We start from the raw sequence: 20,584 nt of genomic DNA on the forward strand, positions 1-20,584 counted from the left end.
TACAAAACAAATTTATAATGGTTGGGGGTAGGCATTAACCTTTGGAGAGTCAGGGAGAGTCTCTTAATGGAGGCATTGCTTGAGCTGAACCTTGAAGGAAATTCTGAATTTCAAGAACTGGAGGAGAGAACGTATAGCATTCCAGGTGTGGAGGACAGTGTGTGCAGAGCTGTAGTGATATCACATGGAGAGTCATCTATAGATAATGATAAGTTGGTCATTGGTCTGTCCTTTTATAGAGTATATTTAATGATGAATAATATATAATTCCTGGGGGAAATAGATGAGGACCAGGATAGAAATTAAATGCCAAGTAGTAGCACTACATTTTATTCTTACGGTGGTGTGCTAATCACTGACATTTCTTGAAGAAAGGAATGATATGGTCAGACCTGTGCTTCAGAAGCATCACTTTGTAAGTTGCATGGAAGATGGTTAATTAGTCAACCAACCAACATTTATTTATTAAGCCCTTTGAATGTGCTTAAATATTAGGAATACAAATATGTTGAAAACAGAAAAGCAGTCCTCTCTCTCAAAGAACGTAAATTGTAGTGGAGGAAGACAACAAATAAAAGGAAGCTCAAAAGACTAAGTGGGTGGGTAGGTACTTGGCAGGACCATGAAGGAGAAGACCAGAGATGTGAAACCTGGTGGGAAATGTAGAGATGGCTGACCCGAGATGAAAGAGGAGTGCACTAGGAACAACATCCTGGGAAATATCCACACATAGTGACCATTTTGGGTGATAACCCAGTGAAGGAAACTGAAAAGCAGCATAGATCATGACAGAGTCAAGTGCAAAAAACTGAGGGAGATGAGAGATCCAGACAGGAGGTGATCAACAGCATCAAAGGTTTCAGAGGGGTCAAAAACTGTGGGGACTTTTTGAAAAAATTGGATTTGGTCATCTAAAGATCTGGTGATCTAGGAGAGAGCAATTTCATTTGAAGAATAGGAACAGAATCTAAATAGGAAAGGGTTGGACCATGAAAGAGGTGAGAAAGTGAAGGCAAGGATGTTGCAGGCTTATTCTAGAACTTAAACTATGAAAGGGAAGAGAAAAATAGGATGATAGCTTAATAGTGGTAGTGTCAAATAGAGGTCTTGGATTTTTTAAAAGGATTAATTGGGGGAGATCTGGTCATGTTAGTAGGGAGAAGGGAAGAAGTCAGTGGATAAGAAGTGGTAGAACATTAAAGAGAGAGGGAGTGTTTGAAGGGGGAAAAGTTCTTTATGTTACTCTGTATTATGGCTATCTGAATTTTATTTCCTCTAATCAAATCTAAGTTTTAGGACAGAAACTGTCTTATCTAAAGTTTGTATCACTTTAGCTAGCATCTAAGTGCTCTGTATACAGTTGTTAGTCAATCCTTTTAGTCGAGTCCAGCTCTTCCTGTCTCCATTTGGGGTTTTCTTGGCAAAAATACTACAGTGGTTTGTCATTCCTTCTCCAGATTATTGAGGAAACTGTGGCAAACAAGGTTAAATAATTTGCCCAGGGTGATACAGCTAGACAGGTCTTCCAGACTTCAGGCTAAGCACTCTATCCACTCTGCACCTTGATCTAGATGCTCTCCATATAGTATGCACCTAATAAATATTTTTTTGGATTGAATTGTGAAACACTTCATGTCTTTGCTATCTGTGAACACTGGAAGGGTCTTTGTTTGTATGTTTCCAGTCCATATGTGTTTATGCATTTTTTAAAAGAAAGATTTTTTTTTGAATTTTACAATTTTTCCCTAATCTTCCTTCCCTCCCCCTACCCCCCAACAGAAGGTAGTCTGTTAGTCTTTACATTGATTTCATGGCATACATTGATCTAAGTTGAATGTGATGAGAGAAATCATATCCTTAAGGAAGAAAAATAAAGAGATAGAAAATATAAGAGATAGCAAAATTACCTAATAAGATAACATTTTGTTTTGTTTTGTTTTTTTTAATTAAAGGTAATAGTTTTTGGTCTTTGTTCAAACTCCACAATTCTTTCTCTAGATACAGATGGTACTCTCCATCACAGATATCCCAAAATTGTGCCTGATTATTGCACTGATGGAATGAGCAACTCCATTAAGGTTGATCATCACCCCCATATTGCTGTTAGAGTGTACAGTGTTCTTCTGGTTCTGTTCATCTCACTCAGCATCAGTTCATACAAATCCTTCCAGGCTTCCCTGAATTCCCATCCTTCCTGGTTTCTTATAGAATAATAGTGTTCCATCACATACATATACCACAGCTTATTAAGCCATTTCCCAATTGATGGACATTCACTCAATTTCCAATTCTTTGGCACCACAAATAGGGTAGCTATGAATATTTTTGTACAAGTGATGTTTTTACCCTTTTTCATAATCTCTTCAGGGTATAGATACAGTAGTGGTATTGCTGGATCAAAGGGTATTATGCATTTTTAAAGAGCATGATCTTGTTTTACCCTATTATACTATGAACTCTTCAGGGACAGAAACCAACAGTACTTCCTTTTTATTTCTCTAGTACTAGGTTTTTGTATACTTGGAAAAGGTTATCATCCCCCTATCAGTTAACCAACATTATTTAGTAAGTACATCCTTATTAGTTCCAGGCAGTATGCTGGGTTCTGAAAAAAAGAAAAAACAAAAACCACCAAAGTGAACATTGGAAACTGGTTTTGTGTCTCAGTTCTACCACTGAATTTTGTCACAACCTTGAGCAAATTGTTTAATTTTTCTAGGCCTTGGTTTTATTTTCTTATTGTAAATGAATGAACTCCTCTCAGTTGGTGTTTAGGTCCAGACTTTTATATTGATGCAACATCCTAATGAGAGAACTTATAATCCCAACCCCTGATTTAACTGATGAGAAAATGGAAGCCTGGAAAGTGTAAGAGAACCTCATAAGGTCACAAAGAGAAAAGCTGACCCAAAACCCCCAAGTTTCCTGATCCTCACAGCCAGGGTTCTTTCTATTCAATTCTACTTACCAACCATGAAGATCAAATAAAAGAATAAATATGAAGATGCTTTTAAAATGGTGGAAGCACTATAGAATATCAGAACTGGAAGAATAGAATGACACAAGTCTGGTATGCAGTAGGTACTAATAAATGCTAAGCACTTATCAATATTGATTCATTTGATTCTCACAACTCTAGGAGGTAAGTTCTGTTATTATCTCTAGTTTATAGTGGAGGAAATTGAAACAAGTAGAGGTCAAGTGATTTGCCCAGGGTCTCACTGCTAGTTAGTGTCTGATGGAGGAAGTTTGAACTCAGGTCTTTCTGACTCTAAGCCCAGAGCCTATTATCCATTGTAAGACCTGGACATTCCCAGGAAGGGACCTTAGAGATGATCTTGTTCATTCTCTTCATTTTATTGATGGAGAAATTGAGGCTTAAAGTAGGCAAGTGACTTGTTCAATGTTACATAGCCAATTAGAGGTATGGGTATTTCCCAGGATGTTGTTCCTAATGTGCTCCTCAGAGTAGGTTTAGGCCCTAGATCTCACTCAGTCCTGTGCTCTCTCTACTATATCCTGCTGCCTCTCTATAGATATAAGAGATTTGCCAGTGGCTATTCCCATCAGCATAAAAATCTGGGCCCAGGCACTAACTTGACTTTTCTTCTCCCTCCTCAGGAACGTATCAAGGCCAGTTCACCAATGGTATGCGCCATGGTTATGGCATCCGACAGAGCGTCCCATATGGCATGGCAGTGGTGGTCCGTTCACCTCTCCGAACTTCCCTTTCTTCCCTTCGAAGTGAATACAGCAATGGAACCCTGGCCCAGCAGGATGCTCCTTCCACACCCGCAGATGGCACTACCCTAGCTACCCCCAACATCTCCCGTGGTGGCTTTGCCCTCAGCCTCTATGCCAATGCAGAGGCTGCAGCCAAGCTTCCTCGGGGTAGTGGTGGCTTCTTCCAGAGAGGCTCCCTCCTTGGGAAACTGAGGCACTCAGAATCCCGGAACTCTCTGTCCAGCCAGAAGAGCCGGGTCAGCTTCCTGAAGAGTGACCTGAGCTCAGCGGCCAGTGATGCAGCTTCCACTACTAGCCTGGGAGAAGGAGCTGAGGGGGAAGACTTTGCCCCATTTGAATCTGATATTGATGCCACTACCACAGAGACCTACATGGGTGAGTGGAAAAATGACAAGCGTTCTGGCTTTGGAGTCAGTGAGCGATCCAGTGGTCTTAAGTATGAGGGTGAGTGGCTGGACAACCTGAGGCACGGCTATGGCTGCACCACGCTTCCTGATGGCAAGAAGGAGGAAGGGAAGTACAGGCACAATGTGCTGGTCAAAGGCATGAAGAAGCGTGTTCTCCCTCTCAAGAGCAACAAAATCCGGCAGAAGGTGGACCATAGTGTGGAGGGGGCTCAGCGGGCAGCAGCCATTGCCCGCCAGAAGTCAGAGATTGCAGCCTCCAGGTAGGTCGGGGGGGGGGTCACCCAAAATAACAACCAGTAGATGGGAAGGTTCCTCCCAGATGGGGAGACCGTAGGATTTTAAGCTTTGAAGGATTTGAGAGATCATCTAGTCTGGCTCTCTAATTTTCCAAATGAGGAAATAATTTGGCCAAAGTTATACAGGTTATTCCTGGCAGGGCCTATATTTGAATCAATCCTATGGTCTTTCCACTATCTATACCTCCTTGCACAAAGTGAGGAAAGGAGGCTCTGGGTCAGAGAATAACCAGGCAGATCCAACCCTATCAAAGATTTTTTTTTTCTTCTTCTGCTCTACTGACCTTTTCTCATCAGCCCTCTTGAAATACTAGAGGGCAGTCTTTCTATCACTCACTTAAAATACAACTAGGCTTCACCTATCCCAGATACTGTAGCTCATTCAGAAACAGAGAGGACTTTCAGAAAGGTTTTATTAGTATTTTAAAGTAAACAACACACAACTTAAGAGCATAGAATTGGTAAGTCATAGAAATTGGGGATCTTTTCCTAAGATAAAAGTTGGCTGGTTTGATAGTGGGAAGAACAATGAATTTGGCTTCCCCAGCTTCTGCCCCAGCTTGGTCCCATAGTGGATAGAGCTCTAGGCCTGGAGACAGGAAGATCTGAATTCTAATTAGCTGTGTGATGCTGAGAAAGTTACTTTATCTCCCTTTGTCTCAGTTTTCCTCAGTTATAAAATTGGAATAATAATAATAGCACCTACATCCCAGAGTTAATGTAAGGATTATATAAAATATTTGTAAAAACTTGGATTGTAGTTGCTTCTTTTTTTTACATTTGCAAAAAAATGTATAATTTTATTTAATCAGTTTTCATATTCTAGGGATAGAGCATCACTCAGATGCTGTGTCCAATGGCCTTAGCAGGAAGATTGCTTCTGAATTTGGCTTGAACCATTCCACTATTTCTATGAGCGCGAGTAACTTTTCCCCAGATAACTCTTGTTCTGTTGGGTTTCCCACCAGGAGTCACTGTGTTGTTTTTTGGCTTTGTGTACTTAAGCACATCTTTTGACCAAATAGAATTCAATTTCATCCCGGGCATAGACTCCTTCAATTTTCAGAAGAGCTGTGTGTTCTTTCTGGTTTCGTAGGCCTCTCTTGTAGCCAGAAAAAAATGGCCTTGGACCACAGTCTTCCAGACATTTTGCTGTTCTAGAAGTTCTGTTTCCAACAGGCCTTTCCAGCTCTAAGATGGAGGAAAGAGCCATAGTTGTTTCTTAATAACTGTTTATATCATTCTTTTCAAGAACCAAGGTATGAATCCCAGCTCTATATCTTAGTCAATCACTTTTCCTCTCTGGGCTCTATGTCCCCACCTGTACAATGAAGGAATTGAACAAGGTAATTTCTAAGCATCCTTTCACTGCTAATTCCTATACCCAAAATACAGTTGTCTAAAATTTCTTGGGTTTCTTTTCTTTGGGTTTTTTTTAAAGCACTATCCTATCTATCTACAATAATGATTCAAAGTGGATTTTCTTGAAGAAGAAAAAAAGTATAATTTAACAAGGGTTTGCACAAGGAATCTCCTTTGCCAGATATGTTTGGATTTAGGGTATAGAAAATATAATTTAGGGTGTATATAATTGCTTTATATCTTCCTCTTTTCTAAATCTAGCCTCACCATTTTGCATTTGCCATCTTGCCTGGGGAAAAGGCCTGCTAAGTACTCTCACATTATCCTCACCCTTTGTGACCCTGAGCAAGTCTCTTCACTTCTCTGTTCTTTTTCTTCAGTAAAATGAGATAAAAAATAAAAACAATTAAATTAAATTAAATTAAAATTAAATTAAATTTTAAAAATTTTTTTAAAAAGATACTTTCCCAGTTTTAATACCTTATATTGTAACACTCTGGGTTCTAAGGTTATTTCTAGCTCTAGAAGTCAGAGTTCAGAGTGAAACTGCCCATCTCTGGCAGCAATTATCAAAAGTGGAACAAATGAGGAAGGAAACTGAAGCCACCAAATAGCTGTCCCTTCTTGGTTTTACTCTCCTGTTTGCCCCTTCAGGGACTTGGTCCCACAGTGCCAAGTTGTTCAAGCAGTTCCCATTGGAAGGGTTCTGAGAGCCATAAATAGAGATTTGAGACTCCTGGGCTTTTCTATCTTCTTCGTTGTTGTAAATCTCCCTTGGATTCAGGCTGTATATGAGGCAACCAAAGATGCAGCTACACTTTCCGTCAGCTTGGGAATGCCTTGTTCTTTTTGGGCTGGCAAGCTTGATGGGGGTGGGAAAGTTGTTCCTGCTTACTCTTTAGGCTTGGGATAAATTTCCTATTAAGGGCAACTCTGAGCTTGGAGGAAAGCAATGTTAAGGCTCTTTTCCCCTAGAGGTTCTTGGACCTCTTTAGGAGCTGATGAGAGGAGGAAGAAAGATAACAAGTTATAAGGGGAAGTTTTACTTCAGGTGGGGGATGGACTAGATAAATGATCTAATCTTATTCCAAGTTGGAGCAACAGGGTGAATCATTATCTACAGAAATTGAGGCTGGAAGCATAAGAAGGTTTTATAAAACATAGAATGTCATAGCTGGAAGTGATCTTAAAAGAATGACTCTACCCCCCTTCTTTTACAGAGGAATGAATTTAGTCTCAGATATAAGAAGTGGCTCTCCCCCCATGCCATTGATGAAGTTGGGGAAGAATGTGCTCCTAGGAGAATAGGCCTGATTATATAGTTACCTCCCTCCCTGTGCCAGATAGGTGTGGTTTCTTTCTTTTAACAAACTAAGATTTTATAGTACTTTTTATTGAAAGTTCCCAGGTTTATGCCTCTAGCAAAGAGCATTGGGGGAGGCAGAGAGAGGGATATCTTGATTCCTGTGTCTTATCAAATGTCCTGCACAATAATCCAGTGGAGAAGAAATTTAATCAATTTACCCCTTACTGCCCCCCCCCCAATATGGCACAACCCCCAATAAAAAGAAGTTCTGAGAGATGAGATAACTGGAAAAGATCATAGAGTCTATAATGTCAGAGTAAGTTGGGCCCTTTAGAAAACTGAATATAAGAGCTAGAAAAAGCTTTGGAGATAATCTACTCTAATCTCCTTGGTTTTGGTTCTTAAAGACTGGATCTCCCCTCTCACCTGGGCTGGAAATGAAGGTTCCATATCCTACTGCTTTTACTATTTTGATCTGATTCATTTCCAACCTGAACCAATTCCCCCTTTATAGGCAATTGGGTACACTCCCTATTCCTTAGGACTCAACCCTACTACAGCACAGAACTTCTCAGCTCAAGAGATGCTCAAAACTCAGTCTCCCTGGTAGTTGGCAGTATTAGGAGATCTGCTCCTTGGGAAGTAAAGATTGCCACTCTGCAAAGGAAAAATCCAAGACCCAGAGAAGGGGAAATGACTTGTTCGTTGTCACCCAGAGAGTTAATGACAAAACCAGAGCTAGGGGCAGCTAGGTGGCGCAGTGCATAGAGCACCAGCCCTGGAGTCAGGAGTGCTTGAGTTCAAATACGGCCTCAGACACTTAATAATTACCTAGCTGTGTGGCTTTGAGCAAGCCAATTAACCCCATTGCCTTGCAAAAACCTAAAAAAAAAACAACCCAACAACAAAAACCAGAGCTAGAAGGCTGGGGCCTTCTGGCACCATGCTGCCCAAGATTGCTTTGACTGTGGAAGCTAGAACATTCACATGAGAAACAGCACGCTGTAGATAAAGATGTTTCTGGGAAGAGGTGTCATTGAAGGGCAATGAGCAGCCTCAGGGAATTATAAGGGAAAGATTGGGGTTTGTGGGCAGGGATTCAGATTGATGATGCAAATGGTATTTTAGCCTCACTTACCTCTTTATCCACTTGATTCACATGCTTATCCCTGGGCTTTAAATTAAAGAACGCTTTGTGAAATGCAGAGTACATAAGGTTGAAGTTCAGCCCTAGATTTTTCACTGTCTGGTTTCAGACCAGCTTTCCATAAATGCCTAGAGATGTTATCCATCTGCATTGTTGGGAAGAAAGTAGGGATTGGATGGCAACTACTTTAAGCCACTAGCCCCAAGCAGGGCACCAATTTCTCTCCTATGTTATATGAGCACTTTTGGTGCTCATCACATGCCTACCCAGGACTATAGTTTGGGAAGGAAAAAAAAGAGGAGTTGCCAGGTGTCCCAATGATTATACACTGTATCTTGATGGCCTAGGGTGAGAGGTCATGGGATAGGGAAGAAAGAGAATTGACCATGTAGCTATAGTTACAAGTTGGACAATGTAAAAAGCATTATTAAAGCCTAGATAGCAATTTCCTTCCAGTGAAGTCAATAAGAATCCTAGGACATACCCTGCCAGAACTTAAGGAGCTTTAGAAGGACTTTAGAACATGAGCCTTTCAAAGGGACCTTCGAACGGGAATGTCAGAGTTGGGAAGAATCTTAGAATATTCAAATTATCTCATTTTGCAGATAGGAATATGAGGCTGCAAAAGGGAACATGGTTTAGGATTATAAGCAGAACTAAAGGGAACCTCCTTAGAATGTCACATATTAGAGATGGAAGGGATCTTAGAACACAGAATGTTAGCTACTAATGATCAAATTTAATCCTCTCTTTGCTTATTTTCTCCACTGTAAAATTATGGGGTTGAGCTTCATGATCTCCAACTCAGACATTCTGATTCTTTTAAAATTCCATGTATGTGAGTTCTATTTTCTTAATAAGGCTCTTAGTATCTTAAATCAATCAATAAAAAGCATTTATTAAAATTTTATTTTGTACTAAATGCTGGGGATACAAAAAAGGATTAAAAAAAAACAACAGTCCGTGCCCTCAAGGAGCTTGCATTCAAATGGGAGAGAGATTTTGTAAAAATGATGCTTTTCATATTGTCCAACTTTTAACTATAGCTACATGGTCAGTTCACTTTATTCCCTACCCCATGACCTCTTACCCTAGGCCATCAAGAACTCAGGTATAGTGTGTGATCATTGGGAGACCTGGATTAATATAAACTATCCCAAGAGTAGAGCAATGGTAATCTCTGAAAGGAACCTGAACAGCTAGGGGGAGGGGGGACCAGGAAAGACTTTCTGTGGAAATTAGAATTTGAGCTGAGTTTTGAAGGGAGGCTGGAAAACCAGGAGGTGGAGGTGAGGAAGAAGAATGGGACTCTTCTACTTCTTTATCTTGCTTAGGCAAGAAGATCAGTAAAGACTTAATGAATTGACTTGAAACCAACCCCCTTGTCCTTTGCAGAATGGGTCAGACATCATCTTTCCCTTTCAGCTTTTGGGATCTTTTTGGAATCTTCAGCCCTCCCCTTATAGAAAACGTAAGCCAAGGGCTTTTGGAAAGTCTCCAGGCTCTCAGGAGTGTCTCATAACTTCCCCCCCCCACCCCAGGTGTCAGACAGCTTGTGAATTATAAAGTGTTTCTCTTCAACAGAGTGGTGCCCTCACGCTCTCAGCAATCTCCTCTGAGTGCCCAGCTGGGATGGCTCACATGCCCGGGGACATCTGGGGGCTGGGCCTCCTGCCTGGCCAGCTTCCCTTCTTTGTTCAGCTATAACAGACTCCCTTGAGGCCTTCCAGTCTGTACCCAGTTCAGACTACACCCCCTCAGAACTCTCACTTAAAATAAGGTGTGGTGAGCTACATCTTACTAAAACATCTTCCTAGCTGGGTCCCTTCCCTCATCCTCCCTTCCTCCTTTGCCTCATATCTCTGAGTGTTCAGGACTTCATGCAGGCTGGAACGGGGCCCAGCCCCAGCCCCTGACCTAGGCTGGTGGCGGGTGGTGTGGATGACGTTCTGAAAAGCCCTGGAGTCAGCAGACATTCCCTGTCTAAATATGGGAAAGCATCGGAGCACTGGTTTAGCCGAGCCTGGGGAGAATGTGACAGCTGAGCAGTGGAGCCTGCCCATGAAATTCCAGCCCCCCCCCACCCAGCCTGTGTCTCTCCCTTCTCTTCCCCCACTATCCCAGGTGGGGCCCTGCCTCAGTATTCCAGTGAGCAAGATCCTTCCAGAACTACCCCCTGTCATCACAGACACCCCATGGCCCTGCCCCCATCACATCTGAATCTTCTTTAGGGCTTAAAATCAGGTCTGAAAACTGATAAAGTTACTCGTGGTGGGGGTAGGGAGGGGGAGGGCAAAGAAGAAGGGAAGGAAATTTTTCCAGCATCTTCAGTATCTTCTTAAAGATTTAGGGAGCAGTGGGATTGTAGAAGGAGATAGCCTCTGAGTTCCCATTCTGAAATGGAAGTCAGAAGGCTTGGATTCTCCTCCCAGCTCCCACCATGATTAATCAGATCAGTTTGGCCCAATCACCTCCCCTCTTTGGAGAGTGGGGACTAGATAATCTCTAAAAATCTCCACCAACTTGGGTGTTCTGTGATTTTGTGGTTCTACTTTTATGTTCTCCAAGAGGGGCAGTCAAGCTTTTGGGTTGGATCTGTTGCACCTCAGACTTAAGGCAGGTTTGAGTTTTCAGTCAATGGACATATACTTACTGATATCTTCCAGGTGTAGTGCTAATTGAGAAAAAGATAAGACTCAAACATGTGTAAAGGCACCAAATGTAGAAAGGCATAATTGGAAGGGACCCTAAAAACCAGCCACTCTATAGTTCATCTTTTTTATGTTTTGGATCCCTTTGTCAATGTGATGAAGCCATGGCTCCTTTCTCAGAAGAATGTTTTTAAATAAGTGAAGGAAATGCTAAATCCCTATTAGAAGTTAGTGAAAATAAAGATGTAATTTTTTACCCATCCAAGATCATGGCTGCAAGAATCTGGGGGCATCAGGTGAACCCAGCCATTTTATAGAGGATATTGGACCTCTGGGACAGCAAGTGTCTTAATCAGAATCAAAGAGCTAGATAATGGACCAGCTGGGAAGAGAACCAAGCTTTCATGAGTCCAGTGCTATTTCCATTGTCAGTCAGCAATCAAATAGTCAATATCTATTGAGTGCTTCCTAAATGGATAGAAAAGCTCCCACTGAGCTGGGAAATATGACATTTATAATTTTTCAGTGTACTGGACAACTCTTTTAAAACTGAATTTCAGAGGAGATGCTGACCTGCATTGTGGGCTCCCGGGACCAATGAAATCATTGGTCCTATCCCTATTCCTATGTCATGGGGGCTCATACTCAGGTGTCCCAGGTTTGGGCAGGCCACCTCCACCCTTGCAGGATTCTAGCTCCTACAATCCTTACTCTTCCAGGAGGGTTGCTGAATATGCCCAACTGTGCGAATGCATGAATACACACACACACACACACACACACACACACACACACACACACACACACACACAACTACAACACTTCTACTTCACTAGCAGTTTCTAGGAGCACGATGTTGGTGGGAAGAATATTGGGAAAGAAGAGATGATCCCTTTTCCTGGACTGGAGAGAAGATCTTTTCACTAACACTGATGGAATCTAGCTTCCTTTGGCCCAAGACTCAGGTCATGTCCCCAACAGACTAGCTCATGACAATAACATCTCTTGGATGGAGTTTAGAGAATGCAAAATGAGCAAGGCAGTCTAGGTCAAAGTTTGTTTGGCACAAAAGGAAGACTGCAGATAATGTTAACAAATGAGAAAGGAGGGCCCAGAGATGGAAATGACTTGCTTAAGGTCACATATCAAATTAATTGAAATACCTGAGGAGGACCCAGGTCTCCTGTCTCCCAGTCTAGTGTTCCTTAAACTCTGGTAGGAAGCTTCCATGTACCTCTTATTAATTAAGAGCACTATGCCACTACCTTTCTATAATGGGACAGTCCATGGGAACAGGGTTGATCATTCATTTATTATTTCTCATTTCTGTTCATTGGTTTTCTCATTTGTAAAATGAGATCGTTAGGTTCAAGAATTCTTTTTTTTTTTTTTGCAAGGCAAACAGGGTTAAGTGGCTTGCCCAAGGCCACACAGTTAGATAATTATTAAATGTCTGAGACCGCATTTGAACCAGGTACTCCTGACTCCAGGGCCAGTGCTTTATCCCCTGCGCGCCACCTAGCTGCCCCTAGCTCAAGAATTCTTAACCCAGGGTCTGAGTAATATATATATATATATATATATGTTGAGATGTAGCTAAAATTGTTTTTTTAGTTTATTTAAAATTTTTTCCAATGACATTTAGATATAGATTTCAACATTCTTTTTTGTAAAATTTTCTCCCTCCTTCCCTTTCTCGTCCGCAAGACAGTAAGCAATCTAATATAGTTCATATATGTACAATCATGCTATGAAGTTTTTTAAATTTCAATAATTGTAGATCAATATAATAGAGTAGGATTTTATAATGATATGTATTTCATTTTAGGCACTTAAAAGTTTTATTTTGAGAAGGGATTGATAGTCTTCTTCAGACTACTAAAGGAATCTATAACACAAACAAATATATAGCCATAAAGTGGTTAAGTCTTAGTATAGTGTTTTGCATAGAATGAGCACTTAATAATGCTTCATTCATTAATTCCTAGTATACATTCCATAATACCCACTCTTACTCAAGTCTCCTACAGTCTGACTTCCATCTCCAACACTTCTCTGAAACCACATCTTCCAAGATAATGAGTGAATTCCTCCTTGCTTAATCTCATGACTGCTCAGTTTTCAACTTCCCGGATCTCTTTAGAGCATTGCACTGTTGATAATTCCTTCCTTTCCTGATTCTCTTTTCTTCCTTGAATTCCAAAGCATTTTTTTCCTCTCCTTGATTTCTTCCTATCTCACCTGAGCTTCCTCTTTCTCCTACTCACTCAGTTGGAGCGTTTCTTAGGGCTCTGTGCTTGGCTCTTCTCTCCATATACAATCTTCCTTGGAAATCTCATTCAATATTGTGACTTTAATTTATGTATACAAGTTGAGACAAAGTCACTTTAGAGGCAGCTGGATAGTTCCATGGATAGAGGAAATACAAGGAGGCATGAACAAAAGTGTGAACAAAGGGCAGAAAATAATAATACTAATAGTTAACATTTATATACCGCCTATTATGTACTAGGTGCTTTACAACTATTGTTTTATTCCCATAATAACTCTAGGAGGTAGGGGTTATTATTATTTTTATTATTATTATTACAGAAGAGGAAAATGAGACAGAGGTTTAATGATTTGTCTTGGGTGCCCCAGCTTGTACATACCCAAGATAGGATTTGAACTCAGATCCTGACTTTAGAACTAAAGTTCTATCCACCATACAATCCAGCTGTCTCATAGTCAAAGGTAAAGGATGGTATAGAGCAGGAAGAGCATTGGACTTGGAGGACAGGATCAGAATCCTCAGCTTTGTCACATGCTTAGGTAAAATTTGTAAATGCTTCGTGTAGTGTTTGGTTATAAATGTTAACTCTGATGATGATTCTTCTTCTTCTTATTATTATTATTATTATTTTCTGCCTCCTTGTATTCTCTCTTTCCTCTTCAAATCTTTGACAGTCTTCTCCTCCTTCTCTTCCTTCTCATCCTCCTCCTCTTCCTCCCCCTCCTCCTTTTTGCCCTTCCAGCCTGTACTGACTTCTATACTCCTGTAGTGCTTACAATCATTTAATCTCAGAGATGGAAGGAAAGCCCTCTAGTCCATTTTGTACTTGATCATGAATCCCCTCCATAGCATTGCTTGCCAAACAACCATCCCCCATCCTCTTGAACTCACCAACTCTCAAGGCAATCTATCCTACTCTTTTTAAAAAAAAATTTTTAAGGCAATGGGGTTAAGTGACTTGCCCAAGGTCAAATAGCTAGGCAATTATTAAGTATCTGAGGTTGGATTTGAACTCAGGTCCTCCTGACTCCAAGGCCAGTGCTCTATTCACTGTACCACCTAGCTACCCAAATCCATTCTACTCTTGTATCACTCTGCTAATGGATACGGTGACTTGTACGTGCATAGTTGATATGTGGTGGAAAAATGAATGGATGAATGAGTGAAAATCAATAAGAATTTCCTAACAATTAGAGTTTTTATATTGTTATTGATCCATTAGTTACTGCCTTTTAGACATGGTTACTCTACCCATTCTGAAGACAATTCACTATCTATACCATTCTTTATACTGAGCATTAAGATGTGAGACAACAGAGGGAATGTCTTTTTCCCTTCCATCCAACAAGACTGGTCACATCATAACAAATTGTTGATTGATTAATAAAAGCCAGACATATCCATTATATTAATTCTATTATATTAATCAATGCAAAAATTTTTTAAAAAAATTATTACTAATTTTACTAAAAATTTTACTTATTTAATATAATTTCTATCTGTGAATATGTACTCACATACAAAGTATCACAAGCAATGTTATCCTTTTCTTTGAAAGAAAAATGTTAATTTTACCATCTCTAGTATTTGCAAATATACCATGTCCTTTGAGATAGCTTTAAATTCCAGCCACCAATTGATAAAGGCAACTCTTGGTTCCCCCTGATGGAGATGTCATTCTGTATAGAATCTTTATTTTTTCTCCCCATTGATTGTTGATGTTGTTGCTTGTTCTTCATTCTTTTTGTTTTTGTTTTTTGCAAGGCAGTGGGGTTAAGTGATTTGCCCAAGGTCACACAGCTGGGTAATTATTAAGTGTCTGAAACTGGATTTGAACTCAGGTCATCCTGTTTCTAAGGCCAGTACTCTATCCACTGGTTTATGTAGCTCTCCCTCGTCCTTCCTTCTTGAAGAGGACCATGACATCAGGGAGGTGATGCCATGACAAACACACGAATTGAATTTGAGTGAGGGTTGCTGTGCTAGGTCACCAGTCTCACTTTCTCCTCAGAACCAGCTTGGTCCAGTGGCCAGATATGAATCAGGATGACAGGAGATAGCTCTGGATGTGAGGCAATCAAGCTTAAGTGACTTGCCCAAGGTTATTCAACTAGTTAAGTATCAAGTGTCTGAAGTTGGATTTGAACTCAGGTCCTGCTGACTCCAAGACCAGTGCTCCATTCACTGTACCCACCTAACTGCCTTCCCTAGTGATTAGAACAGTTGAATAGCAACTAGCAATTAGAACATTGAATAGCAGTGAGTGGAGAGAATAATCAATCAACATTTATTAAGTTCTTATTGTGTGACAGGCACTGTGTTGACCACTGAACACATGGTTGAGCAGTATTAGGAACTGGGAGCTCTTGGGGAAAATTGAAAGGCAGGAAAAGACAGACTGAACCCAGGGAAACATTTGCATTTCTTAAAAAAATGACTTGAGGTATTTTATTTCTTAGATAAGACCAGAAAGTGTAGCATTAACAAGAAAGAGTTCTGGACTGGGAATCTAAAGGTCTGGGTTCAAGTTCTGGCTTTGCCTGGACAAGTCATTTACTTCTGGAAACTTCAGTTTTCCCATCTGTAAAATGGGGATCCCACTTGTACAACTCACTTCAAAAGGCTCTTGTGAGGGTCAAAAAAGTAACTTAGATAAAGAATGGATAGGATGTATGATTGTTATGATATCACAAAACTTGATACTTGACACTATACCCTCATTTGTAGAAGTTGACATTCTTTGGATGACAGGGAGAAAGAAATGGCCTCCAGTCACAGCAGACATTAATTAAATATCTATGACATGCAACCATCAGCTGGACCCAGGGAGGACATTTAAGTAACACACAGTCCCTGCTCTTATGGAACTTACAGTGTAGTAGGAGATTAGATATCAACAAAAAATGATAAAACACAAAAATCATCCTTCTTCTATTTACATATACCTACATAGGTACATGTCTTCTTCCCCAATAGACAAGGACTCTGTTATTATTCCTTTTGTATTTGGATCCCTAGTACCTGACCCATGGAAGCATTTAAATAAATGCTTGTTGATTGATTTGAGAACTGTGAAACAAAGTGCTATGTGAGCTCCAAAGTGAAGGGTTGTTAATGAGAGTCAGAGGGAAAGATGACAATTAGGTTGAGCTTTAATATAATCCAAAGGGGAAGAAAGGACATTCTAGGCAGAAAGAATAACATAAGCAAAGAAATGGAGACTTGGGTGGGGGGATGTTCTATTTTTTTTTTTTTAGATTTTTCAAGGCGATGGGGTTAAGTGGCTTGCCCAAGGCCACATAGGTAAGTAATTATTAAGTGTCTGAGGTCAGATTTGAACCCAGGTAATCCTGACTCCAAGGCCCGCTGTATCCACTATGCCACCTAGCTGCCCCCAGCGATGGTCTATTTTGACAGAAATACAGAATATGTGGGAAAGAGGAACATAAAAGAAGGTGAAAAAAGTAGCATGGCAGCAGATTTTAAAGATCTGGAATGTTAGTCAAAGGAATTTTCACTTCAGATATGAGGCAATAGGTGACTGGTGAACATTTTTGAACAGAAGAACGATTCAACCATCTGAACAATGCATGAAGAAGGTTATTTTGCCAGTAGTAGAAGGGGTGGGTTGAGGGTTAGGGAGATGTAGAGAGCCAGTGTATGGTCTGCTAGGGTAGTCGCAATCCAATCACCAGATATTCATTAAACATCTAGCACAATATGCACTAGAGGGATGCAAGTACAAAGAATGAAACAATGTTTAACTTGCAAGGAACCAGCACTGAGAACAGATAGGAAGTAATAGATCCAAAAGCTACATCAGAGTTAGAATTGATTGCATTTAAGAGAAAAAGAAAAAGAAGCAATCAAAGATAACACCAAGATTTTTGACCAGGTAAGCAGTTATCAATAATAGGATGAGTAAATTCAAAAGATGGAACGAGTTTATTAAGTTCACAGAATCGCAGATTTGGAATGGACCTCTGAGCTGACCTAGTTCAACTCCTGCCTGAATGGTAGTCATCTCTTCAGCATTTCATGACAAGGAGCCATCTAGACTCTATTAGAAGACCCCCAACTTTGGTGGCCCAATAATAATGAACAATTTGCAACCTTTAGTGTTGGCAAATTGCTTCACATGAATTATCTCATGTGAGTCTTATGCTACTGGTAGATGGTGCTGAGTCAAAGTTTAGCACTAGAGATGAAGAGTAACCTTCAACCTTGGGAATTTGGAATTCCCCCCCTCCCCAGGTCACTTCTCTCTCCCTCTAGGTGACCCAAGGACCTTCCCTTGGTTCATGCCTCATCTTTATCTCTCACTCTGAAATGCGTCACTGAAATGCTTATCATCTGACCTTGGCATTCAGTAGTCTAGGAGTCCTAACTCTGAAATTAATTGTCTCCAGCTTAAGGATTTAGCAGAGATAGAAGGATTGGATTGGACTTGTGATTTCACTGACATATGAAATGGAAGAGAATGCAAATTGAGATCTTTTCTACAATATACATAGAGTTATCTAAAGCACTGAGAAGTAATATGATCAAAAGGTAGGACTTGGGGCGGCTAGGTGGCGCAGTAGATAGAGCACTGGCTCTGGAGTCGGGAGTACCTGAGTTCAAATCCTATCTCAGACACTTAATAATTACCTAGCTGTATGGCCTTGGGCAAGCCAGTTAACCCCATTGCCTTGCAAAAAAACAAACAAACAAACAAACTAAAAAAAAAAAGGTAGGACTTGAATGCAAGTCATCCTGGCTCCGAGGTCAGCTTTCTATCTACTACACCATGGTTGCTTCTCCATAAGAGTTGATTTAAGTACAAACTATAACATTCTTTCTCAATTGGCTCAGCCCCCAGTCAGTTAGGGGAGTTGGGGAAAATATTGCTCTTCTCTGTCACATCAGGTAGTCAGAGAAAGAAGTTTTATCCTTTAATTATGTCTTTTCTTTTGTACCACAAGCCATCTCCCTAGTTCATTCCTTGTAATACCTCTTTGCACAATTAACATACAAGAATCACAAGGAAATTATGATTAATTATAACTTTATAAGAAACTAATCAGGAATTAGAAATAGTTTAAGGAAAATTGTATAGAAAATGCTCACTCACTAGAGGCACCAAGGACAGAAAAGAGACATAAATGTTTACTATCCTTTTGTTAAACTTTTAGATCAACAGTATGAATTCATTCCAAGCAGCTGTATTATTTTTTCCTAATGAGAATGCAGAAGACAAGTCCATATCTAGACTCCAGTCTCTGAACCTGCATTGAAAAATGTCTGAGGGTTCTCTCCTTTTCCTCTCCCTGTCTGCTTCTCCTTTTCTTTCTCTCCTTCTTTCTCTCCCTCTCATTTACCCTCTCCTCTCTCTGTCTCTATCTTTTCTCCTCCTCCTTCTCCTTCTCCTCCTTCTCCTTCTCCTTCTTCTCCTTCTCCTTCTCCTTCTCCTTCTTCTCCTTCTCCTTCTCCTTCTCCTTCTCCTTCTCCTTCTCCTTCTCCTCCTTCTCCTTCTCCTCCTTCTCCTTCTCCTTCTCCTCCTTCTCCTTCCCCTTTCTTCTTCTTCTTCTTCTTCTTCTTCTTCTTCTTCTTCTTCTTCCTTCTTTTTTCTTCTTCTACTTCTCTCTTTTCCTTCCTCTCATTCACCTTTCTCCTTTTCCCTCCCCTTCCTCTCTCCCCAAGCCCTCTTCCTTCCCCTTCCCTTTTCTCTCTCCCTCTCTCTTGCTCTCACTATCTATTCCTTCTTCCCCATCCTCCCAATAGCCTTTATTCCACTGCTGTTATGCTTACTCTTCTCCAAATCCAAACTTCAATGGACTTTATGTATGAACTTCAACTATGCCTCATCGAAATCCTTTGTGTCCATTAAAAAAAATATCTTTGTGAATCTCTTTCCAGGGTGAGGGGAAAAACAAAAAAACAAAAACCCAACCATTCTGTTCAGGATGACAATTCTTAGCTTAGTTAAGTTTCATAGACTCAAACAGAGAAAAGTCTGAAGACCTGGGTACATTTGCAACAACTCTGCAAGGTAGTTCCTAAAGGTATTCTTATTGTATTATTTTTCCATTTTACATATGAGGAAACTGAAGTTCAATGGATTTAAATGACACCACAATGATCCCATGGCTAATCAGCATCAGAGGTGGGAATAGAATCAAGGTCTTCATGACTACAAATCTAACCTACTATATGCTGGGCAATGCTGCCTAAAGCAATCTATTGTACTTTTAGGCAGCTCAAGGTGTTAGGAATTTTTTCCTTAAATGGAATCTAAATCTTATTCTTTTGTAACTTCTGCATTCTGCTCCTCTGGAACCAAGCAGAGTAAATCTAAATCTTCCTCAGGCTGGCCTTTGGAGCCCTTGAAGACCATCCATGTAATTCCCAGCCTCATCAAAAGGCAAGGACTGGGCTTGCCTCTATAAATCATGGCTCTGCTCCTTTGTACTCCTTGGCTTCAACCTCTTGCTTATTCCAAGAATTTATTTGCTTAGTGCAGGAACTTCCTCTTCTCATTAAGAGACTTGGTCCAAAGATTGATGTTGTCTAGGAACTTCTCCATGTCTAGAAGCCTTGATCCTGGAATTTGCCAGAAACAGCTCTGTTTCTCTGATGCTACTGCCCAACTCCTGTTGTCTCTCATTCCTACAATCCCTAGAAGAAACCAGGAATTGTCTTCACTGTTCCACTCTTCTCTCCACCTGATGCCCTGTACTGGAGGCTTTTGTCTTCAGGGCATTCTAACTACAGAGCCTTTTCCCCAGGGAGCTAAGAAAAATGTATGTGTATCCAATCAGTTTCTGTGCAGTCAACTCACCTCTGCCTTCTTCCATACTGCTTTATTTGTGTAACTCCATTTTATCTCTCTAAAGACATCATTCAGATGTAGGACTATGACTCAATCTTTCATAAATGTGGTCTTTTAAAAATATTTATTATTTTCTTTGCTTTGAAATCACCTACATATCCCAGAGTATCTCTATTCCTCTCCTTGATAGAGGAATCTTCCTTATTTATTTATTTATTTTAATTTTTTTAGGTTTTTTTGCAAGGCAAATGGGGTTAAGTGGCTTGCCCAAGGCCACACAGCTAGGTAATTATTAAGTGTTTGAGACCGGATTTGAACCCAGGTACTCCTGACTCCAGGGCTGGTTCACTGCACCACCTAGCCGCCCCATCCATTGAGCCACCTAGCAGCCCCTAGGAATCTCCCTTTTAAGAAACAAAAACTAAACAAAACAAAATCACAAAAAAAGGGAAAAAATAAAGATAAAACTATCCATTATAATAAAAAGTCTGCCCCCTGCCTCTGCTAAGAAGTAGGGAAGATGTCTTCTCATGTTGTTTCTAATGAAATTAGTTGAAATTTACCTTTTATTTAGAGTTTTATGTTGAC

At 40.4% G+C, this 20,584-nt stretch overlaps 1 protein-coding gene and 1 pseudogene across 1 annotated transcript in view; one reads left to right on the forward strand and one right to left on the reverse strand.

The window, feature by feature from the left end:
* LOC141504836 (junctophilin-2-like) overlaps nucleotides 1-20,584 on the forward strand; it is a 69,895-nt gene that overhangs the window by 19,493 nt on the left and 29,818 nt on the right. Inside the window, exon 2 of the mRNA XM_074210152.1 lies at nucleotides 3,622-4,411. Coding sequence (XP_074066253.1) covers nucleotides 3,622-4,411 — 790 coding nt within the window. The remainder of the gene's footprint in view (nucleotides 1-3,621; nucleotides 4,412-20,584) is intronic.
* On the reverse strand, nucleotides 5,270-5,700 carry LOC141504837 (large ribosomal subunit protein eL33 pseudogene; annotated as a pseudogene).

This window comes from Macrotis lagotis, chromosome 1, assembly GCF_037893015.1.
Source record: "Macrotis lagotis isolate mMagLag1 chromosome 1, bilby.v1.9.chrom.fasta, whole genome shotgun sequence".
Taxonomy (NCBI): domain Eukaryota; kingdom Metazoa; phylum Chordata; class Mammalia; order Peramelemorphia; family Peramelidae; genus Macrotis; species Macrotis lagotis.